The sequence below is a fragment of the Colletotrichum gloeosporioides genome (genome assembly GCF_011800055.1).
Source record: "Colletotrichum gloeosporioides strain Lc1 chromosome Unknown consensus_117, whole genome shotgun sequence".
Lineage (NCBI taxonomy): Eukaryota > Fungi > Ascomycota > Sordariomycetes > Glomerellales > Glomerellaceae > Colletotrichum > Colletotrichum gloeosporioides.
Window position 1 is genome coordinate 259453 of NW_025544762.1, and position 25126 is coordinate 284578.

General features: G+C 50.0%; 10 protein-coding genes and 1 pseudogene across 11 annotated transcripts; 4 read left to right on the plus strand and 7 right to left on the minus strand.

Annotated features, from left to right (window-relative positions):
- Positions 1-147: 147 nt before the first annotated feature.
- GCG54_00009069 (uncharacterized protein) lies at positions 148-1065 on the minus strand (the record flags this gene model as incomplete). Its single annotated transcript, XM_045409019.1, has 1 exon — positions 148-1065. One exon carries the CDS (start codon positions 1063-1065, stop codon positions 148-150), a length of 918 nt encoding a protein of 305 aa, XP_045256264.1.
- Positions 1066-2201: 1136 nt separating this feature from the next.
- On the minus strand, positions 2202-3146 carry GCG54_00009070 (uncharacterized protein; the record flags this gene model as incomplete). The annotated part of the gene is made up of 1 exon (XM_045409020.1): positions 2202-3146. One exon carries the CDS (start codon positions 3144-3146, stop codon positions 2202-2204), a length of 945 nt encoding a protein of 314 aa, XP_045256265.1.
- Positions 3147-4072: 926 nt separating this feature from the next.
- On the plus strand, positions 4073-8627 carry GCG54_00009071 (uncharacterized protein; the record flags this gene model as incomplete). Its single annotated transcript, XM_045409021.1, has 3 exons — positions 4073-7743; positions 7798-8569; positions 8619-8627. 3 exons carry the CDS (start codon positions 4073-4075, stop codon positions 8625-8627), a joined length of 4452 nt encoding a protein of 1483 aa, XP_045256266.1.
- A 342-nt stretch (positions 8628-8969) lies between these two features.
- On the minus strand, positions 8970-9685 carry GCG54_00009072 (uncharacterized protein; the record flags this gene model as incomplete). The annotated part of the gene is made up of 3 exons (XM_045409022.1): positions 8970-9206; positions 9270-9446; positions 9518-9685. The coding sequence occupies 3 exons, from the start codon at positions 9683-9685 to the stop codon at positions 8970-8972; spliced, it is 582 nt and encodes a 193-aa protein (XP_045256267.1).
- Positions 9686-10196: 511 nt separating this feature from the next.
- On the minus strand, positions 10197-12152 carry GCG54_00009073 (uncharacterized protein; the record flags this gene model as incomplete). The annotated part of the gene is made up of 1 exon (XM_045409023.1): positions 10197-12152. One exon carries the CDS (start codon positions 12150-12152, stop codon positions 10197-10199), a length of 1956 nt encoding a protein of 651 aa, XP_045256268.1.
- A 689-nt stretch (positions 12153-12841) lies between these two features.
- Positions 12842-13267, minus strand: GCG54_00009074 (uncharacterized protein; the record flags this gene model as incomplete). The annotated part of the gene is made up of 2 exons (XM_045409024.1): positions 12842-12878; positions 12966-13267. The coding sequence occupies 2 exons, from the start codon at positions 13265-13267 to the stop codon at positions 12842-12844; spliced, it is 339 nt and encodes a 112-aa protein (XP_045256269.1).
- Positions 13268-13442: 175 nt separating this feature from the next.
- On the minus strand, positions 13443-14041 carry GCG54_00009075 (uncharacterized protein; the record flags this gene model as incomplete). Its single annotated transcript, XM_045409025.1, has 3 exons — positions 13443-13591; positions 13687-13897; positions 13949-14041. The coding sequence occupies 3 exons, from the start codon at positions 14039-14041 to the stop codon at positions 13443-13445; spliced, it is 453 nt and encodes a 150-aa protein (XP_045256270.1).
- An 837-nt stretch (positions 14042-14878) lies between these two features.
- GCG54_00009076 (Proline-specific permease) lies at positions 14879-16690 on the plus strand (the record flags this gene model as incomplete). The annotated part of the gene is made up of 2 exons (XM_045409026.1): positions 14879-15381; positions 15442-16690. The coding sequence occupies 2 exons, from the start codon at positions 14879-14881 to the stop codon at positions 16688-16690; spliced, it is 1752 nt and encodes a 583-aa protein (XP_045256271.1).
- A 331-nt stretch (positions 16691-17021) lies between these two features.
- Positions 17022-17342, minus strand: GCG54_00009077 (uncharacterized protein; the record flags this gene model as incomplete). Its single annotated transcript, XM_045409027.1, has 2 exons — positions 17022-17120; positions 17208-17342. 2 exons carry the CDS (start codon positions 17340-17342, stop codon positions 17022-17024), a joined length of 234 nt encoding a protein of 77 aa, XP_045256272.1.
- A 1161-nt stretch (positions 17343-18503) lies between these two features.
- On the plus strand, positions 18504-18944 carry GCG54_00009078 (annotated as a pseudogene). Its single transcript has 3 exons — positions 18504-18697; positions 18757-18822; positions 18871-18944. Coding segments are annotated over exons 1-3 (334 nt in total).
- A 1273-nt stretch (positions 18945-20217) lies between these two features.
- GCG54_00009079 (uncharacterized protein) lies at positions 20218-22937 on the plus strand (the record flags this gene model as incomplete). Its single annotated transcript, XM_045409028.1, has 9 exons — positions 20218-20937; positions 20990-21391; positions 21428-21611; positions 21662-21842; positions 21987-22065; positions 22116-22158; positions 22208-22285; positions 22397-22426; positions 22486-22937. 9 exons carry the CDS (start codon positions 20218-20220, stop codon positions 22935-22937), a joined length of 2169 nt encoding a protein of 722 aa, XP_045256273.1.
- Positions 22938-25126: the final 2189 nt, after the last annotated feature.

Sequence of the window (25126 nt, forward strand, 5' to 3'; positions counted from 1 at the left end):
AAAGACCTATCTACACAAAAAGGCCGTCTAGTCAAAGCTATGTACATGCAGAAGTGGATTCCGCGGATGAACGGCTGATGTTCGACTCGCAAACTGAAAGGTCGACATCTCCCGACTCCAACATCAAGTCTCGTGCAGTCCAGTATCTTACGATGTCGGAGGCGCAGGAACCGTGAACGTGCCAGTCTCGATATCCTGTTGCGCCTTCAAGCTCATGTTGACAATCTCAATGATCACATGCTGCCGCTCCGCCTCGAGGTGCTCCTCGGAGATAGCGCCGCCATACCAAATGGATGCGTAAATGTCGATGCCCCTCTTTCCAGGCTGCCCAAACGACGCACCGTCAACATCGCGCGCCGCGATGTTGAGCACGCCAAAGTTTGTATCCTTGCCGTCAACCAGGTTCTTGTCGCCGCAGGCCTTGATCAAAAATTCCGGCAGCGGCCGGACCATGGCCCTCTCCGCACACAGCGCAGCGCTGTAGTTGGGAATCGTAAAGTTGGTGATCGTGCCGCCCCATCCCTCTAGAATGCGCGAGACACCGCTGCCCGTGGTGAAGTCCGAGTGCTTGAAGTAGTGCTCCGCATTCTCCCTGTTGTTGGCCGCGTCGGCTCTGGGCGATGACGACCACGCCGAGAAAGCCCAGGCAGTGACGTTGGGCAAAGCCACGACTGCGCGCGCTTCGACGGCCTTCCAGGTCTCTGGCTTGTCCAGCTCAGACTTGTCGTTCACCTCGTACCAGAACTGCCTGGCTTCGATGATCTCCCTCTCGAACATGTCGAGGAATCCTTGGTCGCCGATTTCGGTCTTGCGCTGGAAGAGCTGGTCCATGCATTCGGTGGCATCACTTGGGGCCCCTTCGTCGCAGTTTGTGCGCTCGTTGAGTAGGTTCCAGACATAGTGACATCTGTCCAGCTCGAACTCGGCCTTGGTGCCAAGCTTTGCGGGACCAGACAAAGTGAAGTCGTAACCACCAGCGGCTTCAGTCCAGTTGCCGAAGGAAGGCCACGGAGTGCTTTGCGCAGCGGCCAAAGTGGCGAAGGTAGCAATGAAAAGAGACCGCATTTCTGACGAGTTTGGGGAAGGATGGAAAAATGCAGCTGGACTGGTCCCATGAGATCGAATGACTGGCATGAGGACGAGGTTTCAACTTATATATTCCCATCCCGATATTGAACGCCCGCTGGCCGCCACTCGGGACTGGCGCAGCCCCTCCATAGTAACCGACTCTCGCAAGGCACCGTATGCTGGCCAATCACGCGCGTCTCATCATTGCCACGAGAACGCTTAAATCGTCGGTTGAGAGGCAGAAAGTGCGAACTTCGGTCAGATTGAAGGTGTGGGCTCCACACGCATCTTTGCTAGCTTTCTCTGCCTAGAAGGAAGAAGCAAGAAACAAGTTGATAAACTCCTGGTAAGCGAATCCGCCGCAGGATGCATGTGCAGGGGTGTCCCGCAGCAAACAATGGGATCAAAGAACGTGATGATATCGATCTCCAGAATTTAAGCGAACGATCGATTCAGGGGTAATTCATGAATTTGGACTTTCGTAAATTCTCCAAGGCAGACGCTCCCTCCGGTCGGTGGTATCCCGGATATGCCGCCAAATGCTTGTCGCTGGCCAAAGGGACCTTGGTCGTGACCTGCACTGCCTCGGGCCAAATCAACCGAGAAGATGACGGCTTTTGCATTTCAGCTTTGGGGGCCGCCAAGACGACTAGCTTGGCAAAACAAGCAGTCGTTGGTTCATGAGTAGGTGGTTGGAAGTCACACCCCTTAATCAAGAAGAAAAAGAAAGTTGATTATGCAGGGGCTAAAGCTTAAGATTCAACCGTTTTATTGCAACAATTGCTTTCAACAGCTCACCAGCTCTGTCAGAATGAGGAGGCGGTGAAACGTTAGTTGAGAACTTGGCCAGTCAAGAAGGGTGAATGCCAATGCAAGTAATGATCCTTTGATTTTCCGGTACAAACAAGTCCTACATACTACCACGACAACTTTCAAGCCCGACTATCTATCGCAGGTTGGTTCTACGTTGCTTCCTGGTTAACGTCTCTCCGGCTACTCTACTCTCCTGCACAGCCTACTTGCGGCTTAGGCAAACTAATCATCTTACAGCCTGCAAGAAGGAGAGGAGTAAAACTCAACTTCTTTTGAAGACTGAGGAGACATCAAAGTTGCCATAGCGGCAATAAATCCTCCTACTCCCCCAGCAGTCTCTTGAAAGACTCGGCCGGCGTAACCTTCGGAGTAAAGATGTTGAATATTTCTCGGCTTGTGGTGGACGTGCTGCATTTTCCTTCCCAAGCCGTCTCCAAAGCGTACTTGATCGACTGAACGACGCTCTTTGAATATTGAGATTGAGCCGCCATGCCTTCCACAAAGGACACGTCCTTGAACTGGACATTCTCAACCTTCGTTCCAAGTGACTGCTCAACCATCTCAATAATCTGACGCCCGGTGACATCTTCAGGCCCGTTCAGAATGTATTTGGCCCTGTCGTGCGGCTTCACATCCTCGGCAGTTAGAAGGTGAGCCGCCAGACACCCAACTTCGAAGGGGTCAATGATCCCGACCGGAGCGTCTTCAGAAGCTATCAACTTCAGCGTATGCTGCTTCCCCGTCTTGCGGAATGAGTTGACCAGCTCCGCCGCGGGGTAAAGGTAGAGAGGCGAGAAGATGTTGGGTTGCAGCGAGGTCCATCGAAGACGTTGAAACTCCGGCGAGCTCAGCATGGATTCGATTGCCCAATGGCTTCTTGGGTAGTACGCAGGGCAGTCCGGCCGTACGTTTGCAGCAGTTGTCGAGATTCGTACCACGTATTCCACACCGGCGTTGAGAGCAGCGACGTGGAAGGTTGACTCTTCGGAGAATTGGGTGGGTTCGTTGTGGGCGGCAATGAAGGCCCTCACAATGTTTTGCTGGCGCAGCCAATCCGCGGTGATGTCCACCCAGTTCTTTTCAAGTACTTCGACATTCGGCAGCTGTGTGAACTTCTGCGCGACAGTTCCGCTAAACGATCGAGTGAGAGCAAGAACTCTGTGACCGGAGAAGGTGGTGTTGGTCTTGAGAATTTCTGACAAGGTCTCGACGACACCGCGGCCAGTATTGCCAGTGGCGCCAGCGACAAGAATTGTCGGTTCCATGATTTGAAATAATTTAGAAGAAGGAAGAGTGTGGTTAGTACACGACTGGTGTAAGCTCGGTTGGGCGGGCTGTTGTGTCAAGCAAGTCGTGCAGTGTGCCTGGTTTTATCCTCATCAGTACCTGAAAAGATTCTGTCGTTAATGTCAACCTATTAGATCATGAAGTCTATGGTGGCCTTAGCTCTGTAAATTAGTCGCATAACGTTATGCGGAAAATGACTATTCAGTTAGTCTGAAGGACGATTACAAATGCAAGCGGCGCTCCGCTAGATTTATCCCCCCGGGAAGGCGGAGTTGGAGATGTAGGAGGCGGACTTTGGTAATCCAACAAAAGTCATCTTTGTTTCGCCAAAAAGATGTCTTTACATTTGATTTTGAATTAGTCCTATGGAAACATTCCCTCAATTGTGTCCACAGTTGAGACGATCCGCCAGTGGATATCGCTGTGTGCACGTTGTGGCAGCCGTCTCCATCTTCGTCCTAATGCGCGTCTCCATCGTCCACTTTACTGTCTCTGATAGCCTAGGAGCTCTTTCTTACAGCCTGTCACATCTCCATCAGTACCAGTGCACCAGATAGAATAAGCTTGCCCGTCAAACAAATCAGGCCTGGTTCTGAGGATGCACATGCAGGGGTATTTCAAGCATTGTGATTGGGTACATAGCCTTCTCACTTGTTCCGATGCATTCCCGCGAATTGCATGGAGATTGGCTGGCGCTTCCGTTGGAAAGAAGGTGACGAGTGGCTCTGCGGGCAATTGAGGGAAATATGGGGTGGATAAGCAATGGAAGTGAGCCGCAAGGCTCCTGTGTCACATCACACGATATCTCACGCCTGAATTCTGTTGGCACTATTGAAGCTAAATCGTGACCAATTCGTCTTGTATCACAGAGCCAAGTGCTCCTGGAACCAAAAGTATCTTGTCGATGGAGAGAATTGACGACGTTGTGGATCGCGCAAGACAGGCGCTGGAGGGAGTGTCTGAAGACGACGAAGATCGATGGAGGACTCTGGCAGAGTTCGGAGGTCTGCTCGACTGGGCATGGAGCCAGACCAAGTCCATGCAATATCTTGAGGAAGCTATCGGGGTCTCTGAGGCTGTGGTGAAGGTCACGGCGGACAAGGGCCTGATCATGAACCAGGCAGACTTCCTCGCCACTTTGCACTCCCTCTGGCTGGAGAAGTATCACGAAACTCACGAAATCATGGATCTGGACAAAAGCATCCAGGCTGCCCGGAAAGCTGCAGATTTAACGCCGGAAGATGACGAATACAAGGCCAGCCGACTTAGTGAATTCTCACATCGGATTCATACAAGATACAAGCGCTTGGGCCGGTTGTCGGACTTACAGGAAGCGATTCAGGCCGCGGACCAGGCTATAGAAGCTTCCCCGGGCATACAGAATGAAGCTACACGCGCTGGATGGCGAAGTAACCTTGCGTTCCTAGTTACAGCAAGATTTCGACATACTGGCGAGTCCAAAGACTTGGAACATGGGATCCGCTATGCCAGAGAGGCGGTCGAAGCCACACCCGCCGACCACCGCGAGAGATCGAATAGGCTGAACAACCTTGGGCACGTTTTATACTCTACATACATCTACAAGGACATGCCCCAATATTTGGAAGAGGCTATTAACTTGGCCAAAGATGCCATTGACGCATTTCCCGCAGCTGTGCCTCCGGACCATCCTAGCCGACTTGATCGGCGGTTTAACCTAGCTGTACGTCTCGGAGCTAGATACTCGCTGACAGCTTCGAATGACGACATAGATGAGGCAACACGAATAACCCAAGAGGTACTGTCTTTGACTCCGCACGGAAGCCTGGAGTTTCCCACCCGTCTTGACCTCCTTGGGAGCCTGCTAGAAGACCGGTACAAAAGCACTCTCAAAAGGGAGTACCTGAACGAGGCAATTGATATCGCCATGAAGGGTCTCGAGGTAACCTCAAACGACAGTCTCGACCAGGCTACGTTCCTGAGGAACCTTACCTTTCGTTTTGGCGAGAAGTTTCTGTTCTCAAATTCGCTAGATGACCTGGAGTTGGCCATCCATGCGGCGAGGAAGGCCCTTGAGATCATTCCCCGAGACGTACCAGAGCGACTAAGTGTATTGAGCAATCTCGGAGCTTTACTCGGAAAGCGTTACTCTCAGACTCTGGACGCAGGTGGATTAGACGAAGCCATTGGATTTGCCAGAGAAGCTCAAGATGCATTCGCGGGGCCACACATCCGCATCAACGACAGGATTTCCCGCATCATTGTCCTTCACGACCTTCTTTATAAGAAGTACTCGCGCAGTGGAGCGATATCTGACCTGGAAACTGTTATTCTTGCGGCAAAGGAGGCTGTCAACATTACACCGCAAGACCACGAACAGCGTCCAGAACTCCTGGATACTCTTAGTCATCATCTTGACCACAAATATTTCTACACCAGGACTATCGATGATCTACACGGATGTATTCAATTCACAAGAGAAGCTCTTGCTAAGACCTCGGAATCTAGCCCACATTGGGCAGCACGCTGCCATAACTTGGGCCTCCGACTAGGCGAGAACTACTCCGTCATCGGGAAGCGAGTCGCATCGGACCTGCGTGAAGCAATTCAGATGAGCCGAAACGCTGTCAAAGCAACTCACGAGAAACATACTATGCGTCCAGACTACCTGAATGGCCTCAGCCTAAACCTCGGACGACAATATTATGAAAATGGCCAGAAGGCGGATCTTGACGAAGCCATCAAGTATGCGAGAGAAACCATGAAGGTTGCACCATCAGATCATCCAGACCACGGTTATTTTCTCATCAATCTAAGCAATCGCATCGGTGACAGATTCACTCACACTGGCGACGAAGATGATTTGACGGAGTCTACTCAACTTGCCCAGGAGGCCTTGGAGGTTACTGCACAACACGGTCCTCGGCTATCAATCAGGATGAACAACTTGGGACTCCGTCTGAGAGACAGATACTTGAGGACTGGCGAAATGGAAGATCTTGACAAGTCCATTCTGCTAGCAAGGAAGGCGACACAAGCTACTTCTACGGACACGAAGACACCGGAACGCATCGACCAGCTGTTTAATCTAGCAATCCGACTTGGCGATAGATATCAGCGAACAGGAGAAGAAAAGGACTTGAAAGAAGCTATTGGACTTGCTAAAGAAGCCGTTAAATCTACGCCTGAAGGCCACCCAGCTCAGGGTACTCGTCTCAATGCGCTAGCAAGTCTACTGGGCGACCAGTATGCCCGTTCTCATGTACTATCACATTTGGACGACTCCATCGCATTCGCAAGGAAGGCCACGCTAGTGGGCACGCAAGACCACTTTGTTAGACATGCGGAGTATTTGAACAACCTTGGAAACCGGCTTTCTGACAGATACTCTCATGCCGGGGCGCTAGATGATCTCGAAGAGGCTATCAAGTTCCATGATGAGGCGGTCAAAACGGTGCCTCCTACCCATCCCGACAGAGCAGACTATTTAAACAACTTGGGAAATGCTCTGAGTGATAGATATGAGCGCAAAAGGGGAATAGTCGATCTTGACAGAGCTATCATTGTATCCCAAGAAGCTTTGGCAGCACTGGTTCCACAAAATAACCCCAATCAAGGACCAATCTTGAGCACCATTGGAAACAGACTGATCGATCGATACTCCGGAGAAACCCATCCGAAACGCGGACAGGTCGAAGATCTCAACATGGCAATCAGTCACATCAACAAAGCTGTGCAGGTCACGCCTGAAGGCCGCCCCGATCGGGTCAAGTACCTGAACAACCAGGGAAAATTCTACGGTCTCAAATATCGACATTTTGAGATGCTACATTTGGACGACCTCGAGGTGGGTATTAGGGCTGCCAAAAAAGCGGTTGATGTCTGCCCCGGTGATCATCCTGACCGAGCTGCGGCTACATTCAATCTTGGGCGCTTGCTTTGGGACAGATACTCCAAAGTCGGGGAGCCAGATGACTTACAAAATGCAAGGAAAAACTTCGCGTTAACTGTGGGTCACAAGCAAGCCCCGATCAGCTTGCGCATCGATGCTGGTCGCCAATTCCTTTCGACTCCAGATGTCTTGAACGACAAACAGGAAGCTTACGACATAGCAAAACAAACCATTTCACTGGTTCCAGTGTCAGCACCGCTATCATTGCGCCCGGCAGATAAACAGTATCTCCTTACTCAAGCAGTCGGGCTAGCTTCAGATGCTGCTGCAATTGCAACAGAGGCTGGCCAAGGCCCGGCCGAGGCCCTCAAGTTGCTTGAGACTGGCCGAGGCATCATCGCCAGCTCCCTCCAGAAGATCCGAACAGATACATCGGAGCTGCACCGCTCACATCCCAAAATGGCACAGGCTTTCAATCAGCTTCGTAATCTTATGGATGTATCTAACACGAGCCATGCTGGTTCCGACAAGTCTCTCATTGCAGCAGACAGTCGTCACCTTGCCACTGCTCGGATGGAAAATCTGTTGTCGAAAATCCAGCAACAGCCCGGTTTTGAAGGGTTTCTTGACACCATGTCTGAGAATCAGATGCTTCAAGCGGGTTCTAGAGGCCCCGTTGTTGTTGTCAACGTTAGTCGATTCAGGTGCGATGCTATTATTGTCGAACAATGTGGCGTACGAACTTTACCATTAACTAGCGTTACCTACGAAACCATTGAGTCAAGGGCTCGTAAAGTCAGGCACCCTTCCGATCTTACCTGGTTATGGGATGTCATTGTTGGACCTGTTCTCCAGTACTTGGGCTTTGCGAGCACGCCGCACGCGGGAAAATCTTGGCCGCATGTTTGGTGGATTCCGACCGGCCCGCTGGTTGGCTTTCCTCTCCACGCTGCCGGTCATCACATTGATCGTCAAGGACAAACAGCGCTTGACAGGGTGATATCATCCTATAGTACATCCGTTCAGGCCATTCTCCATGCTAGGAAGTCAATGAACTACAACTCAGCCCATCACATTGCGGCCACAGAGCAAGAGAAGAGCGAAGGCAACTCTAGCTCAGAATTCGTTCTCGTTTCCATGCCGGCCACGCTAGGCTTACCACCATTGGAGCACGCCACAAGCGAAATTGATACTGTGAAACTGGGCTGCCAGTCCAGAGGAATCGGCTACACCCACGCGGCTGGAAAACACAAAGATGTACTTGCCGCATTGAATAGTGGTTGCAAGGTGTTCCACTTTGCTGGACACGGCGAGACGCACTCCATCGACCCTCTACAGAGTTGCTTGCTACTGGAAGACTGGAAGAACCAGCCCCTAACAGCTGGAAATCTTTTGGAGATAAATCTCAAAGAAAATTTTCCATTTCTGGCCTACTTGTCGGCGTGTGGAACGAGTCAGATCCGTGATGATAGGTCTGTCGACGAAAGCATTCACCTGGCTGGCGCCTTCCAGCTTGCTGGCTTCCGACATGTAATTGGGACATTGTGGGAAGTTGACGACGCCTTATGTGTGGATGCAGCAAAATTGACTTACGAGGGTTTGTGGGAAAGGGGCATGACTGACGATTCTGTGTGCCAAAGTCTTCATCACACGATTCGGCATCTTCGAGATGACTGGGCTCATAGATATCTAATGCGCAACAAGTCCCAAATAAATCGCTCAAATGTGGAAGCAGAGACGACTACTCAGCTCGAAGAGGACGTGGGACGGGAGCCACTTGTTAGGTTGAATGGGAATGATCTTGCACGGGATATCAGGAGGCCTAAAGTCACGGGGCCATTGTGGATTCCTTACGTTCACTTTGGTCCTTGAAAACAATTCCGAAGTTGCTAGTTATGTGTCCTAAATGCAAGTGTAAATGACCCTTTTTCTAATCTGACGCCTGCCCATATGGCTCAATCCTTAAATCCGGCCCATGTCCAACATATGCCGTAGCGCCAGCCAATATTCTATCATTCTCGATATGTAGTCTCTTTTCTGCGCCTATGAATACGGTGACCACAGCGAAGCCGTCTTTGCTTGTCCACAGAGGAAATGTAGCTCTCGATTCCGACTTGGTTTTCGATTCGGGTTGGAGAGTCTTCTTCGTAGCAGGGCCTACATATGTCTATTTGCCCGATTGTCAATACTAATACTCAAGAGAAGGTGAGACAGAGGTTAAACAACGTACTGTTTGGCTCAAGCCAATCCCTCCACCGGTTGTTGATAGATTGACCTCGAACCCCGTGAGCATCCGGCAAGGGCGATGCTTGGACACCACGACGGTGATCTCCTCGTCGTGTTGGTTTACAACCCACACACAAGCCGGCACTCCTTTGAGTTTCCTCAATAAGGCTCCGAAAGACCCCTGGATGCCTTGTCAGCGGTTCGCCAGTTCGCATGACGCATAAGCTGGAAGAAGATGGTGTAGTCTCTTACCTTGGGGACCGGGCCCCCTGGGGCGGAAACCGGGATGTCACCCCACCAGGCGTCTTCTTGTGAAACTTGGTTCTCGGGGCCGGGAAGATCGCAGCCGTCGACGGGTAGATCCGTTGTGTGGGGAAAGATGTTTTCCTGGGGCACCGGTGAAGCTTTTAGTATTTCCATGTCGAAGGCTGCAAGAGTATCAAACACTGGGACGAAGTGTGATCAGATGAAGCGGAAGATTGCTGATACTCAACAGAGCGACTTTAATGAGCAAACGAAAAATCCTTCACTTGAGTTTTGATCCACCGCATCAAATACGCACTAATAGCAAGACACAGTGGCAAGTGTTCGTGGTTCGTGGATAGACTGGTGGGCTGAGCACATCTTGCCACGTCGCGCTGCATCTGCAGGCCTCCATGTTGCCACAACAGTGGATCAAATTTTGTAAAGCAAAGGGATTGGCGAGCGAAACAATTCAGGTGCGGGTCGGCGGCATATTGGGAAGGATTACGACCTGGAAAACGAATGCCAATGTACTTTATGCACTGCCACTAACAGCCTAGCTATGGGCATTCGTATTGTCTACCTAGGTAATAACGAAGGTTCCACTACAGAGGCGCATGGCGAGCACCGTCGCCAGATTAAGGTCATCGCGACTAGTCTCATCTATCATGCCAGGAAGACGGCTGGCTCAGTATTGGTTCAGCTCAAAGGAAAACAGACGCATTCCAAATTTGATGAATGTCTGGGTTTCGGGCCTGATTCTGCTGGTAGATTCCGACCCGAACTCGCTGATGAAATCAGAAAGACTTGGCTCATCAAGCTCTTGAGTACCCCTGTCACCCTTGGCCGCACCAGGGCCTGTCTCGAGACATCGAAGATCCATGTCCAGGCGGCTGGGCGTTACCACAACAACAATGTTCTCAAGAAGTCTAGAGCCTTGAACCTTGGGCGCACTTTCGGGCCAATCAACCTCGGACCCTTGAAGGGTTCCAAATATCATGTCCAGTTCACCAAAGGTGTACTCTTCTTCAGGGAGGAGCTCTCGGCCATTTGGTGTTGCCGCAGTCAGCATCATAACGGATCCGGCACAAATTTCGAAAATCGATACAAGCACCATGGATCGGCCAGTGTTGCGAAGCTTGATAAATATCCTCTCCCCCTCTGTGACAGAGAGGCCCCTTTCTTGACCGCTCGTGTCCGGTTGGCCATTTCGGACTCGGCCGACCTCCACACTGACTTGTCGTGACAGGAGGTTCGGCTCGACCTGCCGAGCGAGCGAGAGAAGATGTCTTGACCGTGCCATGGACTCCAATCTGCCAATAACCTCGGAGACGCACCGAGCGTCGACTTGCTCGTTCTCTGCGACCGACCAGCAGCCCAAGAGAAATACCTCGCCTGACTCCTGGCTCCAGAGCTCGATTTGCGAATGTCTACTCGTGATCGTGGCGAATGGGGACGTCTCATTGTTCCCAGCTCTGCAGAGGAACGGAGACCTGTCGATGTGGCGATTCAATCGCTCCGAGATTATTTGGCACCGAACTGCCACCGGTAATCTACCAATCTTCTTCCTTGGGAAGGCTCTCATGCCAGATCCAGCATGGCTCTCGACACGATTGAGATGGCCTAGATCTTTGAGACTGACGTGCGACATCAAAGGCCCAACGAGGTCGACATTGACCTCGGCGATCTGGCGGCTTGAGTCAAACCGCTCTTCACGAGCCGGCAAGACGGCATACGTGTCTTCGACTTGGACTCCATGAAGTTCCCCTCCTTGCAAAACAAGAAGACGCTTCTGTTGATCGTACGATAGTGGAAGTGCACCGTCGATACTTGCTCGCTCAAGACTAAATGTGAACCGCGTATCCTCCCCCTCAATTTGCGGAAATTGTTGGGGGCAGGTAGCCTTGATACGGTCTCGAACGAGACGCATAACACTGCGCCAACAAATCATAGGGAGGGTGCCATCTGTACCCCGCCGACGTAGCACACGCTCGAGTGCTTCGGTAAGGACACTTCGCTGCTCGCTCCCGAAGGATTGTTCGTAGGCACTCTCAGTTCGCGCTGATGCAGCGATTGTAAGTAGTCGCGGATTTCTTTCGTGGTGGCCGCCTCTGTCAAGCATGCCATTTTGTATCATCTTGCGAACGTGCGAGAACACTACACCATAGACCTGCGGGTCAACTCTCTTGACGGTGGCCTTGAGTCGGGCCATTCGGGCCGCATGGCAGCAGTCCAATATGAGTGTGACATTCTCGGTCTTATCGGTGAGTCGACGTAGGTATCGCGAGAGCTCTACGTCTGTGATGCCCCTGAAATCATCTTCAGTGGTTTCTGAAAAGTCATAAGGAATGAGGAACTGCACTGCTGGGCTCGCATTAACCTCTCCTGACTCCTCTACCAGGCCGCCATGACCAGAAAAGTAGACCACAATAGCGTCGCTCGTGTTGGTGTTAGCGATCAAGCGCTCTAGGTGATTTATGATTTGAGCTCTAGTGGCATTTTGCGCCAGCTTGCAGGAAAACCCGTAATCGTCGAGGATCGCTTTCATAGTCTCCAGATCTCTGGCCGGCGCCTTGAGCGCATCAACGGGACAGCCGATGAGTAGCGCCCGCTTGTGACCATTGATTGAGGTTGCCCCTGGCATGATTGAGTCACTGGTTGCGTTTGATTGCATTTGATCAAATTATGCTCAGAATGATAGATTCGTAAAAAGGCAAGAAGCGTAGACGTGATTGCGCGAATTGATTCTCCTGACCATCTCGGGAGGGCGGAATCCAGCGAGGGGATGTCGGCCAGCAATATGCGACCGCGGGCCCCACTGCGTTGGGCATCACTGCGTCTGACCACCAGAAGCCAAGGTTGGATGTGAGCTTCGCCGTCCATTGGATGGAAGCACCCGGTTGGAGCATGTGAATTGGAATTTGTGAATCCCAGCCCATCACGAAGCTGATGCCCAGCCGAAACTGACCAGTCATCAAAACGCAATACTTTGATAGGAGATGGATTATGGAGGTATCGTTCAGGCATTCGGACACTTGATACTTGTCATTATTTAAATCACTCTCATATGAGGGCATGCTAAATCTCCAATTTGTTAGTCTGCCAATTCCACTGGGATAGGTAGGTAAGACCAGTGTCACATCCAATCCTATTCCACAGGGGCAACTTCCAGAGTCTCTGACAAACTTTCACCTCAAAAGTCAAGTGAAGACCAGCTTGAGGGCTACGACTGATGACTGGTCTGATCGAAGAACTGGCATATACGAAGACGATATAATAAATCTCGCTTTCATATCATTGGACTGCTCGGAAGGGCAAACTTTGCGCTACATATTAGCACTCGCGGGAAACCTTTACCAAAGCCTTTGCACTATTAACCTATTAAGTGCTTCGAAGACTTATCTTCAAACTAGCAGACTGAATAAAAAGTGCGTCGAATCCGCTCAGCATTGCTAACCTCATGACTGAAGCCGATTCAGGGATGTTTCCGATCGAGCGCAGCCCATCCGATGTATGGCATTGAAGCCCGGTCCACATCCCCCGAATCTCGGGTTCTTCTCCTTCGGACCGCCCCTTGAGAAAATCCTTTGTCAGAAACCTCATCAGGTCCTCCATAGCCTGACCGGCAACTAACGTGTTATCAGACCAGACGGTGCCGAAGATGCTTGAGCTTCCCCTCCCACCCAAATGTCTCCCGTCAATCCGTTCTGTTACAAGTAGTACAGACCGCCATCGTAAAATCCTGTTTTGTAATCCCATGTGGGGTTATTAAGCAAGCTTCACGAGGCAGCTGTTTGCGAAGTTCCCCAGATGGGTGCTGGCTTTCTGGACTGGCATTGTGCCTCTGTACGGGTACATTTTCCCCCTAAGAGGCTGAAAAACACGCGAGTCGTTGGCGTTGGTGCAGTGAATGATCTGTTTCGTGCGTAACATCTCAAGGGGTAGTTATTTCGTACTGATATGTCGAGTTGCCTGCCCCTTTATCAGGAGAGGGAGACTCGGAAATAGCAATAGCTGAAGTGTTCGTTTTGATACACAGGAGATTGGGATACTGGCCCAGATCCTTTCTCATATTAATCACGCCTTTAATTTTCATTAGACTAAATCAAGCTATTCTATCGCAGTTGTTTGCCAAAGCGTTCTATCAGACTCGTGAATGTGTGACCGACGGGACTGACGAGCTCCCATGGCACCGCTGCAAAGATTGTGGGCCTCTAGAACGACAACTCCGCTTAGACTATCGCTGGAGCCTAGTTTTATATTCTCAAATAGGCTCTTTGTGACACGGCGTCCAGCTATCTCCGAGCCTATGCCAACAAAGTCGGTGTAGCGAGGGAGATTGGGGGACCGAATGGTTGCTAAGGTGGGATGAAGGGGTTCTTGCCAGAGCTAGATCGATGGGTTAGGTCTAGGAAGTAAAGGGTCAGCATGAAGGCACACTCTCAGTCTCTCAATGAAGTCTTCCGGCACTGAGCCCAGTAGTTGAAAGCCCTTCGCGACAGCCAAGAGCCGATCCTTCGACTCTCGCACCATAGATGTTTTTGACTAACCTAGCGGCGACTTTCGACACAGGAAATAAGGAAACAAGATTTTGTTCAAAGTCAAGCAGGTAGCAATGTAAGTTCTATAGAATGTATTGCCGGCGCATCTTTTTGTTACTCTTAACGACCTTAAGCACCACCCTAGCTTATCTTTCAACTTGCATGTCCCATTTCCCCGCCTTAGTAAACTGTCCAACCCAATTCAACTACCGTCACTTGTTCTTGCAATCATGGCAGACTCAACACTCTCAAAGCCACCGCCATTCATACTCCGAGCTTGTGCCAAGTGATGTCACTTTCCAAAAGAGGTGGACGAATACGATCTGAGCCGTGGTTTATCGGCTGTCCCAACTAGGAAGTCGAATACGATCTAATCTTCAGGGGTCGTCAGCATCCAACGTCCAACTGGTCAACTTCCAAGATGTCTCCACTCCAGATGCCAAGGGACCCCTAAGTTTTGGTACTGTGTTATCGCAATCCAGCGAAGCCACGCTAGATAAAATTGCCATGATGATACCAGTTGATATGTTATCCCAGCTGTTATGCATAGCTCGGTTGGTGCTGTTATGGGTCACCAATTGAGATAGGAAAGCTCATCCGATGAACGGCATCACAGATTCTGATTGTGGAAACGACCGGTACTTCTTCAAGGGCCTGATTCTCTCATAAGTTGATCTTTGTCGCCATCGCAGCAAGGTTTACTTAGAATCTCAGAGTTACATTGCGTGCAATTGAAATTTCTTCTCAAGCACCCGACTTCATTACATTTCGGCCGTTTCATTTTTTAAACATATGCTGGTGGGCCTCCTCGCCAAATCCATCAGCCGCAATGTCAGAACCGGCAGTGAAAGATACCATCGCAGATGACAGCTCATCTGCCCGCTTGGGCGACGCATCCGAGGCCACGATTCCTCAAACACAACGGGGTCTTTCTCCACGCCATGTTCAGCTCATGACAATTGCCGGCGGCATTGGCGTCGGCCTCTTCGTGGGCGTGGGCGGCGTCCTGTCCAAGGCGGGACCTCTGCCTCTCATCATCGGGTACATCATCTACGGCGTGGGGTTCATATGGCCCACCACCCTGAACGTTGCTGAGATGGTGGCTTGGCTGCCGATCAGAGGCTCAATCTACGAGCTTGCTGCTCGTTTCGTGGATCCCGCACTCGGCTTCGCCATGGGATGGACCTATTTCTTCGCTGGCGCTATGCTTGTTTGCACGGAATATTCAGCGGTCGCCACGGTCATGGGTTATTGGAACGTCGACGTCAACCCAGCAGTGTGGATTGCCATGGTTCTGGCAGTATGCTACTCCCTCAACATGGCAGCTGTCAAGTAAGTGAAGGCTGGTGAAATTCTGACACGAGAAACTCTATTTTCTAATTAGCCTAACAGATGGTTCGGCGAAAGTGAGTTTGTCATGGGCTCGACTAAGGTCCTCCTGCTTCTCGGCCTTATGATGGCGACATTCATTACTATGGTGGGCGGGAATCCGAACTACGATGCCTACGGCTTTCGAAACTGGTCCAATGGAAACTTCGTGCACTCTTACTATGCAGATGGAGCCACTGGTGTTTTCCTCAGCGTCTGCATATCAGTACGCTACGCTGCTTTCACAATTGGTGGACCAGATACTATATCTCTCGCAGCTGGAGAAATTCAGAACCCACGAAAGACCATCCCACGAGTCTCCAAGATGATCATCAATCGTATCCTGTTTTTCTACATTTTTGGTATCCTCGCGGTTGGCATAATATGCAATTCGCGCGATGAACGCCTTCTGGGCGCGATCGATTCCGGCGATGCTGGAGCCGCTGCGTCGCCATGGGTTTTGGGACTCCTCAGCCATGGCATCTCGGGGTTTCTGCCAGGACTCATCAACTTTCTCATCTTACTTTCAGGTTGGTCCTGCGGAAACGCTTTTCTCTACTCATCCAGCCGCACCCTCTATTCTCTTGCTCAAGATGGACAAGCACCCAAGATCTTTCTGAGATGCACCAAGAGCGGGGTCCCATGGGTCTGTGTGACAGCAGTCACTCTCATCTCTCATCTGTCATTTTTGGTTGCGTCGAACGAAGCAAGTGAGGTATTCTCTTGGTTCTTGGAGTTGACAACCGTCTCGCTGGTCGTCAATTTCACCTGCATGTCCTGGGTCTTTGTTGGTTGGCGCCGCGCTTTGAAAGCCCAGGGAATTCGCCAACTCAGTACACGCAAGAAGAGCTGGCTGGCCTCACTGCTTGACAGAGATGACAGCGCCGGATCTGTCACGGAGACGGGAACAGTTATCTTCCCCTACATTGCACCTGGTGCTTCCTGGACTCCCTATCTGTGCATGGTACTGGGGTCAACTATCTCATTGTTCATTGGATTCGACATATTTTCTCCGTGGTCTACGAAAGGGTTCATCACAAGTTATTTCGGTCTCGGCTGGTTTGTTGGCATGTTTGTGTTTTGGAAGATATACAAGCGCACAAGCTTTGTTGATACCGTATCCGTTGACATTTATGCGAACGGACGAAAGCAAGCGGTTGATGATGAGTGTCGCCTCTGGGAAGAAGATCTGCAGGGGGAGCATCGTAATGAAGAACTGATGAAGAAGAATGTGATCCTGAGAACATGGGACAAGGTTTGGGGAGAACACTAGAGTTGTTGAATGCTGAAGCAATGGTATTATTGGAATAGCTACATGACTTTATCACACTATTCATAAACATCGTCTGAATTATATGTGATTCATCTATCGGAAGGTTCAACTTGTTCTGTGGCATCATTTCGATCTGCAAGCGCCATACATGCATAATCCAGGATGAGAGCAACGGGCCGAGCATGTAATCGAGCCTTCTAAGCACAAAAATTTATTCCTCAGTTGAGATTTCTTGCTTTAACGCAACAGCCTAGTGACAAGTCGTCGGTTTTGAGTCCGTAGACCAACTATCACGCAGCACGATCAACTACGCAGGGCACCCTCCGCCGTTTTACGCAGTGCAAACAGCCCTGAATCTCTCATTGGGCTGGTCAATACCCTGGAATGTGTTCTTGCACTGCTCGTCGGTCCATGCCGTACTAGTCTTGCACTGTTCAAAGACATATCTCAGCACTGACGCATTCATGTATGCAAAGCCAAGGTGACAAAGTTGGCACATTGGCAGGATGATACTTACAACATTGTAATTGCCAGCAGAATTGTAGCAGATTGTTCCGCCGACCTGATCGCAAAGTCGAATAGCAGCGATGACGGCATTGCCGTTGTTGGCGATCTGGCAGTGGCAAGAAAACTGGCATGCTGCAAGTGGCATCCTTGGAATGGGTCAGCATATCTTATTATCTCTGTTGCGGCGTGCACGCTCACCATGCCGCGGCAGCGAGGCTGACAATGTTGAGCCTCAATTTGGAGTTGAACTTGAGATGGAGAGATGTGAGTGGTAGTGAATGAGTTAAAGGCTTTGAGGGGTTGAGAAGATCTGGTCATGAAATCGGTGAGAGGGAACCCTTTATGTACACTTCAAAGAAAAATGGTTCCGCAGATATTCTGTCTTCACGCCATCTTTCCGTTCCTACCCAGACATGCGTAGACGTTGCTCGAGGCTTGGACTGGGAACTCATGACTCAGAAAATTCACTCGTCGCCTCCGAGAATTCCGAGTGCAAATAGTATTCTGAGAGAAAGGCCGAGACGCCCCTGACGCCAAGTCATTGCTGCCATGTTTGAGTCTCAAAGGCGGACTCATTCGTGCATCGGCAGCATTGAATCTAACAGTAGGCAAGTTGAAGACTTTCTAGAGTTTCCAGGTTTCGTAGAAGAGAGATAGAAAGCCTGATTCGTTGAATTACTTTGGGTAATTCTTTGGGTAACGTCCGTGCAGTCTTGATTAATTATAGTTGAACTAGTTTCCATTCACGGCATCCCACCATGTTCAACACGTCCCTTGGAAAGACGATAAAGAAATACGGAGACCTTGCCAGGAGCGCCGATCAACAGTCAGATTAGACGCCAAACCGAGATACGGTTAAAAGGCGGTGTAATATCTATCAAGCGAAGTCGAAACGGATACCACCGAAAGTTTGCAAAAGCGCTGGGAATTTAAGAAAGTTTTGGTTCCGTGAACCATTGCATCAAAAATGGTCTAGTTCAGAGACCAATCAGACTTCATTCCAATCCATAGTTCTTGCCCGGGCATGAGTAGCAGACTGCTATTGGCGATCAGTCGGCTGAACACGAGCTCATCGGCCTCATTCTAAAATTATGCCAAGGTGCCGAGTTTTGTAATCCAAATCAGAGGCTTTCTCGTCCGAAGAGTCCGCTTCCGGAGATCAAGTCTTTGCTCTGACCTGGACAACTATTAATACTCTGGAAGTCTTCATGGCAAGTCAACCAGTTTGTTGCATCAAAACATTGTGGTCTTACTGAATTGAAAACTTCATCTAAAACCCCTTTTCTTTCGCCATCAACATGCAGATCAACTTCAAAGCCGTGGCTCTCTAGGCCTTCGCTGTGCCCTTAGTGGCCGCCGCACCTTCTGCGGGAGACATCGAGGCCAGTCTTGCCAAGAGACAGAAGCAGTACTAGTGCGAGACTTCCAACGATCTTGGTGCCTGCAACAACGCCATCACCAAACTGCGAGGCCATGAGGCTAGAGGCTGCGATGTCTGGTGTAAGTCTTGGCTCCCCCATTTTGTGATAATATAATGACGTTTACCAACTCTCTTATAGCGTGCATCGGAGCTTTCGCTGCTGTTATCCCAACCTGCGCAGCGGCTGTTGATGAGTTGTTCCTGAGTAAGCCGCCATTCTTCCGCTATTGGACTGGAAGCTGACAAACTCTAGACTCGGTGGCCGACCTTACCTGCCTTGGCGCTGTTGCCAACTTTCAAGGCCCTTGCACAGATTGCGAGCCATTTTGAAACGAGCGCTTGTAGAGGGTAAAAAGAAACTGGGATCAAGATTTCTACACCGCGGGTTCTAGCTGGATGCAATTCTATTCAATTTCACCGTCACTTTGTCCGACGCTCGGCAGGATAGCAAGGCTGAATGTCAGGTTTACATGGAGCGTCAACCCCATAAATTTCAAGCCCGGTGATGTTGTAGAAATGAGAAGATAGGCTGCAAATACACCCGCGGTCAATTGCATTTGCCAAGTTTCGCAACTCCATGAACTAGAACGTGTTCCAAGAATCGAAACCAATACATAAGCTTAAGATACCATTGCATTTATGATGTTTTAATGCTTAGCCTGTGTGTATGAAAGAACTTTGCTATCCTCGTTCCTTGGTGTGTGTCGGTGTAGCCAAAAGGATGATAAAGAGGATGAGAGGAGGAATTATTGGGCATATAACAGGAATAACTAAAAGACCACTAGTAAAGATGATATGCAAAATGATTAAAAAGCCACATGTTGCGAAGGATATAAGGCGCAATTGCTGCTTAGCAATTGTGGTTACACTTTTGCAACACCACATGCATTCTTGTTGGCCAATTATCTATATTTATCCGCCTCAATAATCAGACCTAATCGTACAAACCTCGGGAATGAGGTCATATCAAACATGTATGTGCCAGCATCTGGTTCAACAGGACCTTATACATACTCTTGTGCAGCTTCAGCGAATGAGATTCTGACCTCAATTTGACGATTTCATTGGTTCACTGCTCGATGGCAGGCATTGATGCAGTAATGCGGCACAATGGAGGGTCTCGGTAAGCTGTCCTATCGGGGGCCACCAGAGCAGGCTTGGAAATGCAGTTTTATCCAAGACACACAATCACCTCATCAGCCGCTTTCGCCAAAACGGAGCCATCAGGCGGCACAGTCGCACGTCATCTGTTGACATTGTTTTGTTCATCTACAACCCCGGCGCTGAGTATGCCGGCCAAAGACAAGTCCCGAAAGAGACCCCGAGTCTCGCATTCATCGAGCCATGACGAATCGCCGCACCATGATAAACGGAGTCCGGCAGGTCAGACTCGTCGAGGAGGATTCATGCGCTCAGCCCCGCCGCGTTCCTCCTCGCCGTCTAGTCGCGGACCGAGTCCCGACGGCCAAGGCACAGGTCAATGATTGAGATCATCGACAACCTAGATGCATAATTCGACTGACCAGAATGAACAGATTCAGAATCTTCTAAGCGGCGTCCTAGGTTTCGTCCTCATACCACCATCGATTGGCGCCGCGAGATGTGCCGCCTGTTGGATGTTTCTCCAGAAATGCAGGATGACCAACTCCTGGAAGCCATGGAATCCGCCTCATACTCACTGAGGGAGGCAGAGAAACTGAGATACAGGGTTTTGCAGCAACAGGGCCCACCTAAATGCGAGACAATCAACAAAATATATTGCCACGAGAACAAATCAGAGAATCTCTACCTCGACGAGCCTTGGGTAGTGGAGAGCGGCCGGTTCAATGCTCACCTCAGAGGAAGTCAAGCCGTTCCTCATCTCGAGTTGCACCTAGAAAGAAACAAGGAGATCACGTTCATTGTTTATCGTGATTTCGAATGCTGCAATGGTCCGCCGCCCAAAGATTTCAACTATCATGGTCGCGTGACAAGCTATCTTGACTCCAATACGGCAAACTTTCTAAAGGCTGAGTACATTTCTTTAGTCTCAGAAGAGCTTTCAGAACATCTCAAGAAGATGGCAAAGGTCACTATGGAAGGGATTCCGCACCCCGAATTCAGCAGACGAACAGACGAAAAGATCTCTTATCCATATGTATGGTGGTTCCATCGACGATATGAGATCAAGTCTTTCATCGAAAGTCTTCATCAGACAGAATCAAAGCACTTAGCAGTGTTTCAGCAGTACGTACTCGGCCGTTTAGATGGAGATTGGAGCATGGCACAATCCCTTCTGGATAAAGGCAGAATAACGGCTGAGTATATGCCATATCTCTTTGTAAGCAGTTACCTGTCCGAGCATCTCCCCACTTTCATGCTAAACTATCTAGGTTCCTAACGAAATTTTGATCGAGAAGGCAGATAGTCCTAAGCAAGGCCAGATAAGAGGCGTTCTTGCAACCAATTGGCTTCAGACTTTGACTGCCTCTGAAAAAGACTTCCGGGCGATCATTCAGGTGAGCGCATGGGGATTTAGAGGCAGCTTTCACCGAACAGTGAAAATAATTAGCATCACTGGGCTTCCGAAGTGCAGTCAAGATGGGTCGTTCTTAATTACAGACCTTCTCTCCGTTTACCCGATCAGGTACGCAAGTGCAGAGACCATTCAGGCACTACAACAACGCGGGAGAATGTTTTGGAAGTGCCGGTATCGGAACTATGTGACCTCTCGGGGCTTCTCAGGTGACGGCTTGCAGAATTCGGTGCAGTATTACCTATACTTCAGCCTTACTGTAACTTCGTTATGCTAATTTACAACCAACGCACAGGCAGATTCACGGTTCATGGTAGATTACCGCACATACAAGCAAATGCATCCTGGCGGACAATCGGTCGATGATGATGATCTTGGGCTTGAGATCATGCGCAAGGATAATCCTGGTCTTGGTGATAGGTTCCTTATGTGCCTTCCGGTGACAATACCGGGATTCAACATGCAAAAAAAAGAATGGGGTACGTCAGAATGAAGCAGGAATAAATTCGAAGCTGACGTTCTGTTCCAGTGGAGTTGGATGTTGGGCTTATTGATGACGTCAAATGGAATGATGAAGCATTCGAACATTTGGTCATTGATGCCGACACCAAAGAATTAGTCCAGGCAGTAGTCACTACGCGGCTCAGAGCAGAGGAGAACACCGATCTCATTCGTGGAAAGGGCAATGGCCTGTTTATCTTACTCCATGGGTGCGTCCATCCGCTTTAGACTCATGAGAACATTCGAGATCCTGACGATTTGCAGTGGTCCCGGTACGGGGAAAACGCTGACGGCTGAAAGGTACTTAAAATGTGTAGCCCGTAACAGCAACATTGTGATACTGACAACGATAGTGTGGCGGAAATCGCCAGGAAACCATTATATCGAGTCACATGTGGAGACATCGGAACCAAGGCAGAAGAGGTAGAGCAGGTGCGTTACGATAATCGAGATGAATTAATTGATTTACTCAACGTTATCAGTATTTGGACACTGTTCTGGTACTTGGAAAGACCTGGGGGTGTGGTTAGCTTTTCCGATCCCAGGCTTGTCTTCCGCAAACTGACATCGCCAGTTGTTCTCTTAGATGAGGCGGACGTCTTCTTAGAGGAGCGTACGTTGCAAAGCCTCGAAAGAAATGCACTTGTATCAGGTAAGTGCAGACTTGCACATTGTCTACTCTTGCTGCAATTCACTTTGCCATAAAGACAAGATTTGCTGTTCACAAAGCCGCAAGGGCAATTTACTAATCTTGATTGGTCAGTTTTCTTGAGAGTTCTGGAGTACTATGACGGTAAGTGAATGATACGTTTACAAGCTTGACATATCACTGATATATCACGAACTTGACAGGTATCTTGATATTGACCAGTAACCGAGTGGGCACGTTTGATGAGGCATTCAAGTCTCGCATCCAGTTGAATCTCAGGTATCAAAATTTGAACGAGCAGCAACGTATCCAAATTTGGTCGAATTTCATCGACCGCATCGATAAACTGGATAAAGGCAAGGCTGCTGCCTTGGGTAATTCCAAGTCTAACAACGGATTGCAACTAGACTTTGGGGTTAATGCAGAGGAAATACGGCAACGTCTTCATGACCTGGCGAAAGCGAATTTGAATGGTCGCGAGATCAGGAATGCAATTTCTACAGCGCGTCAACTAGCTGCTTATCGTCGCAAGCCTCTTGGCTACGAGCACATTTCTCGTGCGATTGACGAGGCTAGCAAGTTTGATGAATACTCGAATGAGCTGAGGCGGGGTCTCACAGCGGATGATATTCTGCGGGAAAGAGGGGAGCGTTGAATGAATCTCGGTTAGCCACCGGGGTTGCGAGGAAAGACGACATACATTAGCAGTCTCAGATTGCCTCAGTGGCCCTGCACATGCAGTTGAACGGGGAGGCAGGTTTTTTTACGCTTTTAACTCCATTTGGACTTTACACCCTTGCATCATTACCTGAACAATAAAACGGTTCGATGCATCTCGCGCTTAATTGCATCGAATGAAATTGCGAAAATAAATGCCGAGGTCCGATTTGTCCTTCCCGCACTTTTGTCGCGCATCTGCGCCGTCGCTCATGCCCTCTGCCCTCAAAGCCAAGCCAGAAAACCCGCTTGTAGGCCTTTAGTCCCAACACGATCAGGAGTAGGTTTTTTCTTCCCGACGAGACTCGGGCACGACTGAGCTACAACGTAGCGAGTTAAACAGAAGATGAACCGGAACAAGACGCTTTACGGCGGAGGTGAGCATACTTCTCACCGCGGCAATCAGGGTACGAAACTAAGCCATTCAAAGGAACTTCTCTCCCTGCTTCTGACCACGCAAGTCCAAAACCAGTATATGAGTGCTTGTACAAATCTTGCCCTTATGTATCGGAGCGTAAATCCAATTGCGAGAGGAACATGGAGAAGGCCCACGCCTGGCCTTCATACGGCAGTCTAAAAGGTGCGCCTACAGGCGGAAAGTTGGGAAAGTGTCGGCAGCGCGCGCCCATCACAGCGTTAATCGAGCTGGGCGCCCCTTATGTATTCAACGATTACGTAAGGTGCCGGCCTCCGCGATCAACGCTGCGATCGCGGCCACTGCCTCTAACGCAGTTAACCTCTCCTACACATCACCACCATACGCAGTTAATACATGCGATATTCGCTGCCTACAATTCCCTACCATCTAGCTGGTCCTGTGAGACCAACAGAAAGAAAACGTTAGAAGGCAAGAAGGATGTCCGAACCAAGAAGATCGAGTCGCGGCGGCCCACAGTTCACTCAACCATTTCCAAAGACCTTACAACTAGCAACAGCAACAGTGTACGGCGGGCATTTCAAATAGCCCAATTGGGTCAAAGATTATTCCACTGCCCGATTAATATTCATTAGAGCTATGATGGCAAGAAAAGGGAGACGTCTGACAATCGCAGCCCATTTGTCCCGTCTAGCTCCACACCAAGAGAGCAGTACAATGAAAACATCAAAAATATTCAAGATGGTCCCAAAGTCTCATGTCGTAGCTCAATTCATCACTTTGTCCGCGAGCTAGGTGACGTCAAGCGATGGATCATGCGATCCCACAGCTTTCAAGAACCTTTGCGTTTGAAAGATGGGACTGGAGGTCGACATAGGACGACGCTCGTGGGGATAAGCAGCCGAGAACTGCCCAGACGTGACGAGCGCTCGGGTGTCTCTGCTCCCGCAATTGTGTACTTAATTGGGGATAAACTTCTCTGACAACTTGCGGGCCCTCACTGCGTACCGAGTCCGAGGACACAGGGGCCGAGGACGTAGAGATGGAGGACGAATCACGGGCTGCGAACTCCTGGACGGAGACAATTTCCTTAATGCGGCCTCAAACATAGTACCAATAACTCAGCCGGCCTCTTCTCATATAACTAGAGCAAGACACAACGGGTGGGACGTTCACTAGGAGGGCACCTTGGCTGAGATAGGGAATTCGCTATCCAAGATCACTCTAAGCTATTTCACGCAAACCAAGAATCGAACCGCTGGCTGGGCACCTTTTCGACAGCAACAAATCCCCAGTCACCTTCAATTTCTACAATGTAGCATACAGTATCGCGCCGCGCAGAACCCGTGATCTTCCATAACGAGGGGCCAGACGCTTCATGGCGATGTCGCATCCAAGTCTGGCGAAGTTGCTGGCCGCTGGACATAATGCAAGCCCAAGGTCGGTAAGCGAAAAGTTGAGCAGGTATTGCGAAAGACTCCTGAAGACACTAAACGTAGTATTGCCTCGGCATCTTGGTGTAATGGGTTGTGGTAGTGTGAAGAGGGAGATGCCTGCCCCCTGTAATCGAGGCGATTCGCGCTCTCTTCATATACCCCCATAGGTGGCCATAGCGGTTTCTCTCCCAGGCCATCCTAGCCCTCGAATATTTCCCCGTGAGAGACATACGGCAGTCAACAAGGTGCGCCTCCAGGCGGCAAACTGCGAAGAGAAAGTTAGAAGGGAAGAAAGACACTAAACGTACCCAGCGT